This window comes from Vigna radiata, chromosome 6 (assembly GCF_000741045.1).
Source record: "Vigna radiata var. radiata cultivar VC1973A chromosome 6, Vradiata_ver6, whole genome shotgun sequence".
Taxonomy (NCBI): Eukaryota; Viridiplantae; Streptophyta; class Magnoliopsida; order Fabales; family Fabaceae; genus Vigna; species Vigna radiata.
In genome coordinates this window covers 12,636,216-12,647,318 of record NC_028356.1, presented here as the reverse complement: position 1 = coordinate 12,647,318, position 11,103 = coordinate 12,636,216, and the positions used below count along the sequence as shown (strand labels likewise).

The window sequence follows — 11,103 nt, the reverse complement described above, 5'->3', positions numbered from 1 at the left end:
ATAAAATTTATTATTTATATAAATATTATTATAATATTTTTATTAATAATAATTTTTAATATATTATATTATTGTATATTATTAATTCATATTTTTTTAATCAATTTTTTGTAAGATTAACCAATGAGTTAATAATATACAATAATGTAATATGTTCAAAAATAATTTTTAACAAAAATATCATAATATTTATATAAATAATAAATTGTCTTAATTAAAAAAAGGGTTAAATATGTTTTTAGTTCCTATACTGGCGATTTTGGTTTTAGTTCATTTTCAAACTATGGTACAATTTAGTTCTTCAACTTTAGAAAACTTTGATTTTAGTCCTTTTTACTAAATTTTTTTAACTTTATTTGTTGTTTCAAGCACGTTTTATTATAGCATTTGGATTGTTTACACCGTTTGACACATTTTTACTTCAATGTTAACTGAGAAACGCATTTGAAACAAACCTGAGTTTTCTAAAGTTGAAAGACTAAATTGTACTATAGTTTAAAAATGGACTAAAACCAAAATCGCCTCTATAGAGACTAAAAATATATTTAACCGTTAAAAAAATAATATTGTTTTATTTTGAGAAAAATTGGAAATACTATAAACTTAACACCATAAATTTAACAAGTGACAACAAAAATTAAAAAACAAATTAAAAATTAATTAGAAAATTACATATTGACACGTGACGTATAGGTAATATTGTTTTTTTAAAGATTACAAATGAATTTTTTTTAAAAGCGGGACCAACTTAACGTAGCTCCAAAATGGACTGTGACTAATTAAATCTAATTTAAATATCATCAAAATTTTAATTGCTTAAATTCTCTTCTCCAAAATATATTTTTATTGTCCAATATTAACTACATCTTCATAGAATTAAAATATTTACGTGTATTAATTTCTAAAATTTCATTATTTTAGTATTTGATTTTTATTTAAAATAAAATGGCTAAAATAAAAATATTAGTAAGAAAAATACAAACATTAAAAAACCTACTTAAAATTTAATTTATAGACTTATTATTTTTTGTTTAAATTCACAGAATTAAATTTAGTTTTTAAAGATTAATTTTATTTAAAATTTTACGCACATTTTTTTTTTTTTGCATTGTAATGTTTAGGTGAACTAACTTAACTTGTGTTTATATTTTATAATGTTGCTTTATTTAAATTGAATTTGAAGACAAATTTTTAAATACTTTTAAGAATATTTTTGAGAATTTATAAAAAAGGACAAATATTCATTTTTAAGTAAATATCGATGATTAAGCGATTAGTTACTACTATCTAATGGATAGTCATGTTGTTTGTCATATTTACTTGTCATTAATAAATCTTTAATAAAGAATTTTAAGTTCTTGCTGAATTTTTGTGGTGTCTTAATTTCATAAATTATTTTTTATAGGTTGACTTTCAACTATGGATGCGTGAAATAGTAACCCCACGTTTGTACAAAGAAACATTTATCTACTTACTTTTTAGATTTTATTGAATTATTTTATATCGATAAAAATCTCGGCCATCTAGAAAAAAATGTAATTGGTCAAAGTATATTCGAACAAAACAACATTATATTGGCCTCATCATTAACACTAGCAATAAAGTATAAGTTAAGATAAAGACTAAAACATATTAATAAAGTATTAGCCAAAGTTAATCAAAATAATTAGCTATATGGACTAGACTCATCTAGGAAAAAGCTCATAAAAATGATATAAATAACACAGTGTATGAGATAAATTAATTATGTTTTATTATTATCGCATTTAATAATGTTCGACAGACTTGGTTGATTTGACCATCAACAGAAACAATTCCCTTTGAAGTTGGACTTTGGATTACATGTAACGAGTTGAGAAGATCTTTGTAACACCCCAATTTTATTTTTGGGATGTAACGGGAGTAAAAATTTAAAAATTTAAATACAAGTAGACGTGTTTTTCAAAGATTTTATCAAAAATAGATTTGACTTCTCATTTGGCTCGACTTTTGGTAAACCGATAAGTTTTTCTTTTATCTTCTTCTTTCCAACGTTCATTTTTATTCTTATAAGATGAGGTAGATGAATGCTTGTAGGAATTTTCCTGCGCAAGATAGAAGAGAAGTTTGTACAATATTTATGTCCTATTTCGTGTTTGCTTTGATGTTTTCAAAAGCTTTTTATGTTTTCTAATGTTTTGTTTATGAATGAAGTTAATATTGTTTAGTTGTAAGAGACTCCTTCTTGGTTGGTGTTTTACTTTTTGTTTTCATGATTTGTTTAGACCAGGTATTATGTCATGATTCCCTAAGACAAGAGCCTTATGTGAATGTCTTTCTTATTACTGATACCTACTACTGATCTTTTTAGGATTTTGATGTATTGTTCATTAATCAAATATCACTTTTGTTGTTCTCTTTTTGAAGATTGAGCATTTAAAGTCATTTAATGCTTGCTCAGCACAACAAAGTGTTGTTTGATTTCCTACTGTTGAGGTAGCATATAACAATTAAGCTTTTCTTCTAAAGATATCAAGTGTTGAGTAAAGACTTCATCGTTGGACGAAGTAATAGTTTAGTTCATGGTATCGTTTAAACTAAGTAAATGCTTCATGAGATCTTGCATCTTATATATACAACATTTATTATTGCTTGTGTTTTCTTTGATGTTTTAGGTTTTAATCTTTTAGAGTGTTTTAGTTTGGCTCGACATTGTTTTGTTTTCCCGAGATTTAAAATTTGGGTATGATAAGCTTTACGTGTTTAGCTTCAACCTAAGTATTTTCCTAGGTTGACCTAATCTTATTTCTCTTATGTTGTATCCAGCTTTTGTTTAGGTTTTTACTGTTCCTATTTCTCTAATAGTCTTGTTTGACCTTTCTATGATTTTCTATGTGTTAGACTTCTTTCAGAGGATCGTCTACATCTTTTCCTCTTGGTGTATTAAACTTGTTGTGTGGAAACCTGTTCTTTCTGACTTAGAGTTTTTGTCCTAGCATTTAAGACTCTTTGTTTTCTATTCTTCTATTTTATGAGACACTAGTGCAAAAAAGCAGAGAAACAACAAATGTAATCCAGTTTTCAATATTTTATACAGCAAGAACTGTGAAATATGAACTAAAAGAAAAAGCACAAAAGTTATGACAATAGTAGTATTAAATAGTGATTTTTGGTTTTGATAACTATGGTTATTGGTTTTGGTTGGATTTTTTTTACCACTCCTTACAACCCCTACTTCAGGAAAAAGAACACCAGGAGCCCTTACTTTGGGTCTCTATGAAGTATAAAAATTATTTGGAAAGTCAACTACGATAGATCTTTAAACGACCATAGCATTTGCTCCAGTTGGTCGATTTGCTAATATTATATATGGATTTCGGGTAGAAAACAAAATTTCAAACACATGGTAGCCAACTTGTCGGCTATTCCTTCTAGGTCTTAAAAAAATGTCATTTTCTATTTTTTGTGAATTTTTTTTTTTGTTTTTTCCAAACATTGCAAAAATATTTCATATACTTAGACTTTGAACATTGATCTAAAATTTTTTTTGTTGGCTTCTCATGATATTTCGGTGCTTTGAACAAATTTTCAAGTCATTTGGAGTTGTTTTGAATGTACTCTCGGTTTCACCCTAAAGTTTGGATGTATAACGTGTAATGTAGTATGAACAACAAAGAGGTTCAACAAGTTAAAATATAGGCTTAAACCCTTCTTTGGTCCTAATTTTTGTATGCAAATCTCAGTTCGGTCCTCGTGTTTTCATCCGTCTCAATTGGGTCATATTTTTTGTATAAATGAACACATTTTACCCTAACCGTTAAATTGTTCCAAACGGCGTTAAGTTGGGCTGACTGTTGCACGCTGACTAGAATTTTTTTTAAATTAAGAATTTTTTACCTGTCAAAGAAATTTGATTCCTTTCATTTTTGTCTAAGAAATTTATGTTGGTGTAGAGAAAACCTCTTGGGCTTTCTTCTAAAAACAAGAAAAAAAAGGTTATCTCATTCTTCTTCCTAGCTAGTAGCAGCAGAGGGTTTCTCCTCTTCGGCGAGTCCATGAGCGCCACCATCTACCTCCTTATCAACTTCCTCTCCCCGAAACCCTTCAACTACGCCGTTTTAGTCGCCCCCATGTGCAAAATCTCCGACAGCGTCAAACCCAGATGACCCATTCCCCAGATCCTCACCTTCCTAGTCAGATTCTTCCCCACTCTCCCCATTGTCCCCACCCCCAATCTCCTCTTCAAGTCCGTCAAGGTTCCCCGCAAGAAACTCATCGCCAACATGAACCCTTTGAGGTATCGCGGAAAGCCCAAGTTGGGCACCGTTGTCGAACTTTTAAGGGTCACCGACTTCCTCAATCAAAGGCTCTCTGATGTCAAATTTCCTTTCTTTGTCTTGCATGGCGGCACCGAAGGAATCACCGGAGAGGGCCAAAACGCACTCTGTTATGCGAATTTCGAGCGGTCGTGATCAAATCGCCTCTAATCAGAATCCACACCTGGCACTGGCGATGTCACCGACGATACACCGTGTTTTATTGGGTATGGCTTTGGGGTTTCTGGTGGTTGGAGGTTGAACATGGTTGTGGCTAGATGTTGAATCTATCTTTTAGCGTTTTTTGTTATTTGGGGTATTGGTCAATGGGTTTCATGCCCTTGTCTCTTTTTCAGGTGACGATCAGTGTTTAAATTGGGTGATGAAGACATTACAGAGCCCTCAAGCTGGGTTTTATTTTTCGAGAATTGGGAGCAAAAGTCTGAAACTTTGTTTAGGTTTTCTGGGTTCAATTATGATTGAATTGGTTTAATTACATTATCCATTTCTTCCATGGGAGAGGTCTGGTGATCGGTGACGGGCAACCGGCAACGAGGTACATGAGAGGGAGTGAGCCTCTGGTTCGATTAGGAACAAATTTCTTGATTATATTAGGAATAAATTTTTTAGTTAAAAAATTCTTAATTTTAAAAAAATTCCACATAAGAAAACAATTTTACATCAGAGTGCAACACGTCAGCCCAACTTAACGCCGTTTGGAACAATTTAACGGTCAGGGTAAAATGTGTTCATTTTTACAAAAAATATGACCCAATTGAGACAGATGAAAACATAAGGACCGAATGGAGATTTCCATACAAAAATTAGGACCAAGGAAGGGTTTAAGCCTAAAATATACAACAAACAAGTTCTTGAAAATGAAAACTAACCTTCTTGAAGGTGGGTTCGTTGGAATAAAGTATTGTTGTCAGTGAGAGAGAAAGCACAACGCGCCTATGAAGAAGAACACCAAAACAATCGGTCAAAATAAACAAAAATCATACCTAAAGTAGTTAATCAACATGCATTTATATAAAATAAAAGAAATATTACATGTGTTGGTCGCCAAACTTCGTTCGAGAAAAAGTTTGAGCAGATAATAGAGTCTCGCGCTAAGATAAAGTTAATGAATTTTCAATCTCCTGCCCAAATTTTCATTGAATTCACTAACATATAACATCTTATTCTAGGGTATTCAATGTCTTATAACCTTTTGAAGACTTTTCTTAGGGTATTCGATGTCATACGTAAGTACATTTTCACCTTTGCACCAAGCATTTTCGTGAAATTTACCCAATAGGACGTTGGAATTCTCAATATATGATGTCTTATAACCAATTGACGTCGGACAAGTCTAAATTCGACGTCTTAAATGAACTTTTATTTACAAAAAGATCATCGGTCATTTTTAACGTTAGCTTTTTCATTTTCTAACGTTAGCTTTTTTATTTTCTAACGTTGAGCGCGAGACGTTAGAGCCTTATTCTTGTTGATTTATTGTTTTGGTATTCTCATAATCTTGTCTATGCAACTTATTGTAAACAAACTAACCAATAAAACATAATTACATCCTATTGTCTCTAAGCTAAGTATAATGAGTTAATAATCAATCGTATTTGTCTAATTTTACACAACAAAGAAAAATAAGAAGAGAAGAGAAAGAAACGTGAGATGAAAAAAAGTAGTTAGATGAGATAAAAGGAAAAGAAATAAAATTATAATAGAAAAGGGTCTAACAGATATTATGTAAAACTTCTCATACAAAAATAAGTTCACCAACTCTACATTTATATTTCATAATGGACCGTAACTTTGAAAGAAAAATTATTTGGATAGTCAATTGTTGGATAAAAGTCTTAAATATTTTATAAGAACTTAAAATTATATAAGCATATTTTGTGAAATATGAATAAATTTCATAGAACACATTAGCAATACAAATATTTTTTTGCACTCACTTAATATTATATTGTTATTTGTTTACGGTGAGATCGTTGGTTTTAAAATAATTCCTTTTAAAAAAGATACTTTTTGAGATATATGTAGTTGTTATAATTGTAAAGAAGTTGCTATTGAGCTATATATAGATGTGCAATTAGCTTTATCTTGTGCCAAATTTCTCTCCTCTATTATATAGAAATACTTGCACCTCCTTTCTAACTTTTGAGAATTTTAAATTCTCAAGGAACTTCAATTTTTCAATAACTTCCAAAATCACACTCAGTTCTTTTCTCAAATGATGAATTCTTTTACCTAACTTTGCTTCAACCTCATTTGGTATTAGTTGTTGTCCCTACTCAAGTTGATAGTCTTGTCATCTTCAATATTAGCCTCAATTAAAAATTGATGGTTTTCGAGTTTTTCCAGCTAGTTCAAGTAGGTAGAAATTTTCTTCAGAGTGTAAATTTTTTGTTTAAGACCGTATTAGTTAGATTAGTACAGACAGCCATCAAGCTAATTATCTCAAAATCTTAATGCAAAAACACAGAAATTATATGCATAAATCAAACAAAAGAGAGTTTGGCTAAACTCAATCGAAATTGTGTATTTGATAGGAACGACTAATATCTAATTTTATGATCTTTTTTAATCAAGTGGCTTTATTATTTCTAAGACTTCCATTCTCTCTTCAGATAGAAAAATGAGGAATTGTTCTAAATTTAGTGTATTGGAATCGTAATGGTACCTTAAATTTTAGCTTATTCGAAAATATTATTATTTCTTAATAGACCAAATTAATGTTCACTTATTCAGTTCAAATAACCTTTCTATTGGCAACTAATAAATTCACTAAATTAAATTACTTATATTGAATTCACCGGAATGTAAATAATCAATATTAATATGATATGTATTCTACATTAATTATTAAAAATTATAAAATTTATATACATAACATTGTAATTAACATCAAGTAAAAGATGTTAAAGTAAAGTATCTAAATTAGTCTAAAAGAGAATAATTCAAATCCAATCGGGTCTCATTTGATCTTTTACCACACCGACGAATGGTATAAAAATAGTTAAAACATAGTCAAGAAAATAAATGTTAGCATCACATTCTTAAACAATGAAATCCAAAGTATCAAACAATAATAAAGATATGAAATAGCGCATTTCAATGAGTACATGTGCCAGGGTCTTAGTATGTCTAGGGAGGATTTAAAAAGTTGAGTACGTAAAGATGTTAGATCAGGTTGTTTTAGAACAATGATACTGATTAACTAAGTTTTAGTTCATGATTTCTCTCTATTATTCTTATATTGTTTTGGTTTGCATCTTAATAAAACCTATGAGTAAGCTCTTTTACAATGTTGCTTTCAATATAAAAAAATACAAAAACTAAATAAATATAAAAAAAAAAAAAAAAAAACTCCTTTTTAAGGTTTAAACATAAGAGAATAATTTAACTGAAAAGACTACCTCGTTAACCTAAGTACCAGATTCAGAGATTCAGATATCCTACTGACACTCCTATAGTAGCTTTAATATTATATATAATGTTGGTGGAACAATAAGATTTTTTTAAAAAGAAAAAAAAAAAGTAGAAATTGTTAGCACACTTTCACTTCGGTTGTGTTGTGGGGGGAAATGTGATGGTGGTTCATGTGAAAGGAGTTTTGTTTTGTATCGATCTGTGAAGATAAAGACAAAGTTTTTGATAATAGAGAGGTTGTGTCTCCGTTCCCAACCAAGGTTCACTGAATGGAATAACTGGAAAAAGGTGAGTTTTTATGCTACGTGAACAGATTCCATGCTCTGCTTTGGGTTTAGTTCAATTTCCTTTTCCAACACAATTTCAAAACGTAGAATTTACTTGGTGAAAAATTTTATTACTCTTGTGAAAATGGAAAGCATCACTGTTACACCAAACCAAGCAAAATGAGAATTTCAACTTCAAAGGCTTCTGATTTTGAACCTAAAATCTGCGTTGAACAATTCCGACACATTCACATGGTTCGTGTTTTGCACCTTTAACAACACAAATCAAAAGGGACATTATTCACATGTGGAGTACCAGCGTGAGTTAGTGTCTCATTTGAAAATAATTATTGATTATGAAATTGAATTTTTGGAAATGCTATTATTGACATGTGCCTATATACATTTCCATATTTATCCCATGAAAATTGCGAACAAGTATCTTCGTAATCGAAGAGCTTGAAAATAATCTTGGATGGAATTGTAAATTGCAAAGCATAAATTAAACACAGCTACAACTTTTTTGTCAAACAGTTGGGGTGATGCATAACCTATTGCTGGTAATATTGAATCGTGATGCTCACTTCTGTATCGGTTCTTTTTTATATTATCCATCATACATCACTGGATTGATTGAAACTAGAAACAAGGTAGTGTAGTTATTAAAAATAAACTAAACAACACATATGTATAAATGTAAATTGAGATGCAAATAGAATTGAATTACATAGTAGGACGAACAACAAAACATGGACAAAAACCTAAGTCATTCTCCCTGGCAAGCAAGAAAAAAACTAGCTGGCCAAGGCAGAGAGATTTACAACATACTGACTTCACAGTCAATGTTCCAAAGATAAACCAAAATAAAAAATAAAAATAAAAATAAAATAAACCAAATTATCCAAATCCTAGATATGCAACACTGCAATCTTCAAAAATTCAAATTGCAGCGTAGCCCCTACCACCTACTACTAAACTAAATTATTATTATCATCATTACCCACAAAACATTTAAAAAACATGTGTTCAGAGAGAATCCCAATCGATCTCATAAGAAGGAAATTTCTGCAAGTTAAAATACGCAGAAGCATCTTCCCATTGCGGCTCGCTGACATCAAAGGTGAGATCAGATAGCGGAGAAGAATCCACAGAACCATCACTTTCAGGAGACAGAACAGGTTCGGCTTCGGGTTCAAGTTCAAGTTCGGGCTCGGCCTTGCAAACAAGGTTCGGGTTGGGATCCTGGTTCGAATTCCGAGCTGCTTTTGACTTCTTGGATGATGCCCTGGCACCCTTCTCCGTCTTCCCCTGCTTCGGCATTTCGGCCAGGCTCTGACAAATGGCGTCGAGCTTAGCGTCCACCGCGGACTGCAGAGGCTTGTACTCGCCGAGGCAAGACCCCTTGAGGTTCGGGAAGTTGAGCCTGGCGAAGTCGCCTCGGAGTCTGTACGCGGCTTTGTCGTAGGCCAAAGCGGCTTCCTCGGCAGTGTCGAAGGTTCCGAGCCAGAGCCTGGTTCGGTTCTTGGGGAGTCTGATCTCCGCCACCCACTTTCCCCAATGCCTCTGCCTCACCCCGCGGTACAGCTTGGTGGGCTTCGGAGGTCCACCCACTTGCTTCATTGCCACGGGCTTCGGGCCCAGGAAGTTGAGGGAGAGGGAGGTCTGGCTATGAGCCTGCATCTGAGCCTGGATCTGAGAAACCTGAAACGGGCTTAGGTGGTTGAGCCCGAGAACAGAACCGGGTTGCTGCTCAAAGCCTATTAGGGTCTGGGTTTGGAATAGGTAGGAGGAGGAAGGGTCTGAGTAGAAACTAGGGTGTGGAGGGAGTGAGAGAGGGGAAGGAGAGTAGGAATATGAAGTAGAAGTCGATGTTGAAGGTAAAGCTGAATCTGCTGAAGATAAAGAGGGAGTTGTGGAAGGACTTTTCATAAAAGGTTCTAGAACTTCCATCAGCTCACCTCTGAATGGATCCGACTGAACTTGTGGTTGTCCGTTGTACAAATCCATCGTAGCTGCCATACAAAATTACCAACTACACACAAATCTTGGATAAAATTTTCGTTCCAGTACTCAAAATTTTGAAAACTCAAAAAGCTTGGAAGAGGTTTATAATAGACAACCCCTGTAATCCGAAGAAAATTCAGAAGAGAAAAGAAAGAAAAGAAACAGAGCTTTGAGGGATCAAAAACAACCCTCGTGGCTGAGAAAAGAAAAAGAATGATTCTGAAGTAAAAAACTGAAAGAAAAAACCTGGATCTCGATTCTGAAAACACCTGGCTTTGGAGAAATCCTTTGAAGTTTGATTCTGTGAGAGAATAGAGGCAAACCCAAAAAATCACGCGCTGAAAGACAGATGATTAACAGAAAGGGATTCAGAGAAGCGGGGCGTTACAGAGGGGGGAGGGAGAGAGTAGAGAGAGAGGATAAGAGAAGTGAGAGGCGCAGAAATTTTGAAGGAGAAAAGGGAAGTGAGGAAGAAAATGTATGTTTGGTGAGAATCTCTCGGTCACTCTTGGATTTGTGGTTGAAAGTGGGTGTGCTTATATAGGAGGAGTCCAAGTTGAATATGAATGTTGAGTGGTAAATTAATTGAAAAGTGTAATGGCAGTGACAAGGGGTAGTTTGGGGCGAATTTTGGCAACAAGCAAGACAGCTAAGTCATGATTAACGTGGGAGCCAATGAATGAAAGACACGCGCCGGTTGTTGTCTGCAGAAGACACGTGGCCACGCCATCCTTCAGGTGTGGCTGTCTTTAACGTTCCTGCGAAGCTAGTTTGACTGTGTCTTTGCGCGTTCACACCCCACTCTTCATTCAATTCCAAGCATCCCTTTTTCTCTTCCCCAGCGTTAGCAGGTAACTAACTCTCTGAGTATATTATTTTTAGGTTTAATATCTATTTTGGTTCCTCTTTTGGGAGGATTTGTTCAAAGTTGTCCCTTTTTTTCTCAAAAATTCACTTAAGTCTTACTTTTTGTAAAAACTGTTCAAAGTAATCCTTTTTGCTAACTGCGTTAAGTTCACTAACGGCAGAGCTGTCAGGTTATAGAAAAGTATTTTGGATGAATTTCTTATTTTGATCATTGAATTGTAATAGTATAAATATAC

The 11,103-nt window shown here is 33.0% G+C and overlaps 1 protein-coding gene across 1 annotated transcript; it reads right to left on the bottom strand.

The window, feature by feature from the left end:
* Window positions 1–8,670: 8,670 nt before the first annotated feature.
* Window positions 8,671–10,534, bottom strand: LOC106765276 (ethylene-responsive transcription factor RAP2-4-like). Its single transcript, XM_014649843.2, has one exon. It carries the CDS (start codon window positions 10,013–10,015, stop codon window positions 9,023–9,025), a length of 993 nt encoding a protein of 330 aa, XP_014505329.1. The 5' UTR covers window positions 10,016–10,534; the 3' UTR covers window positions 8,671–9,022.
* Between the last annotated feature and the right edge of the window lie 569 nt (window positions 10,535–11,103).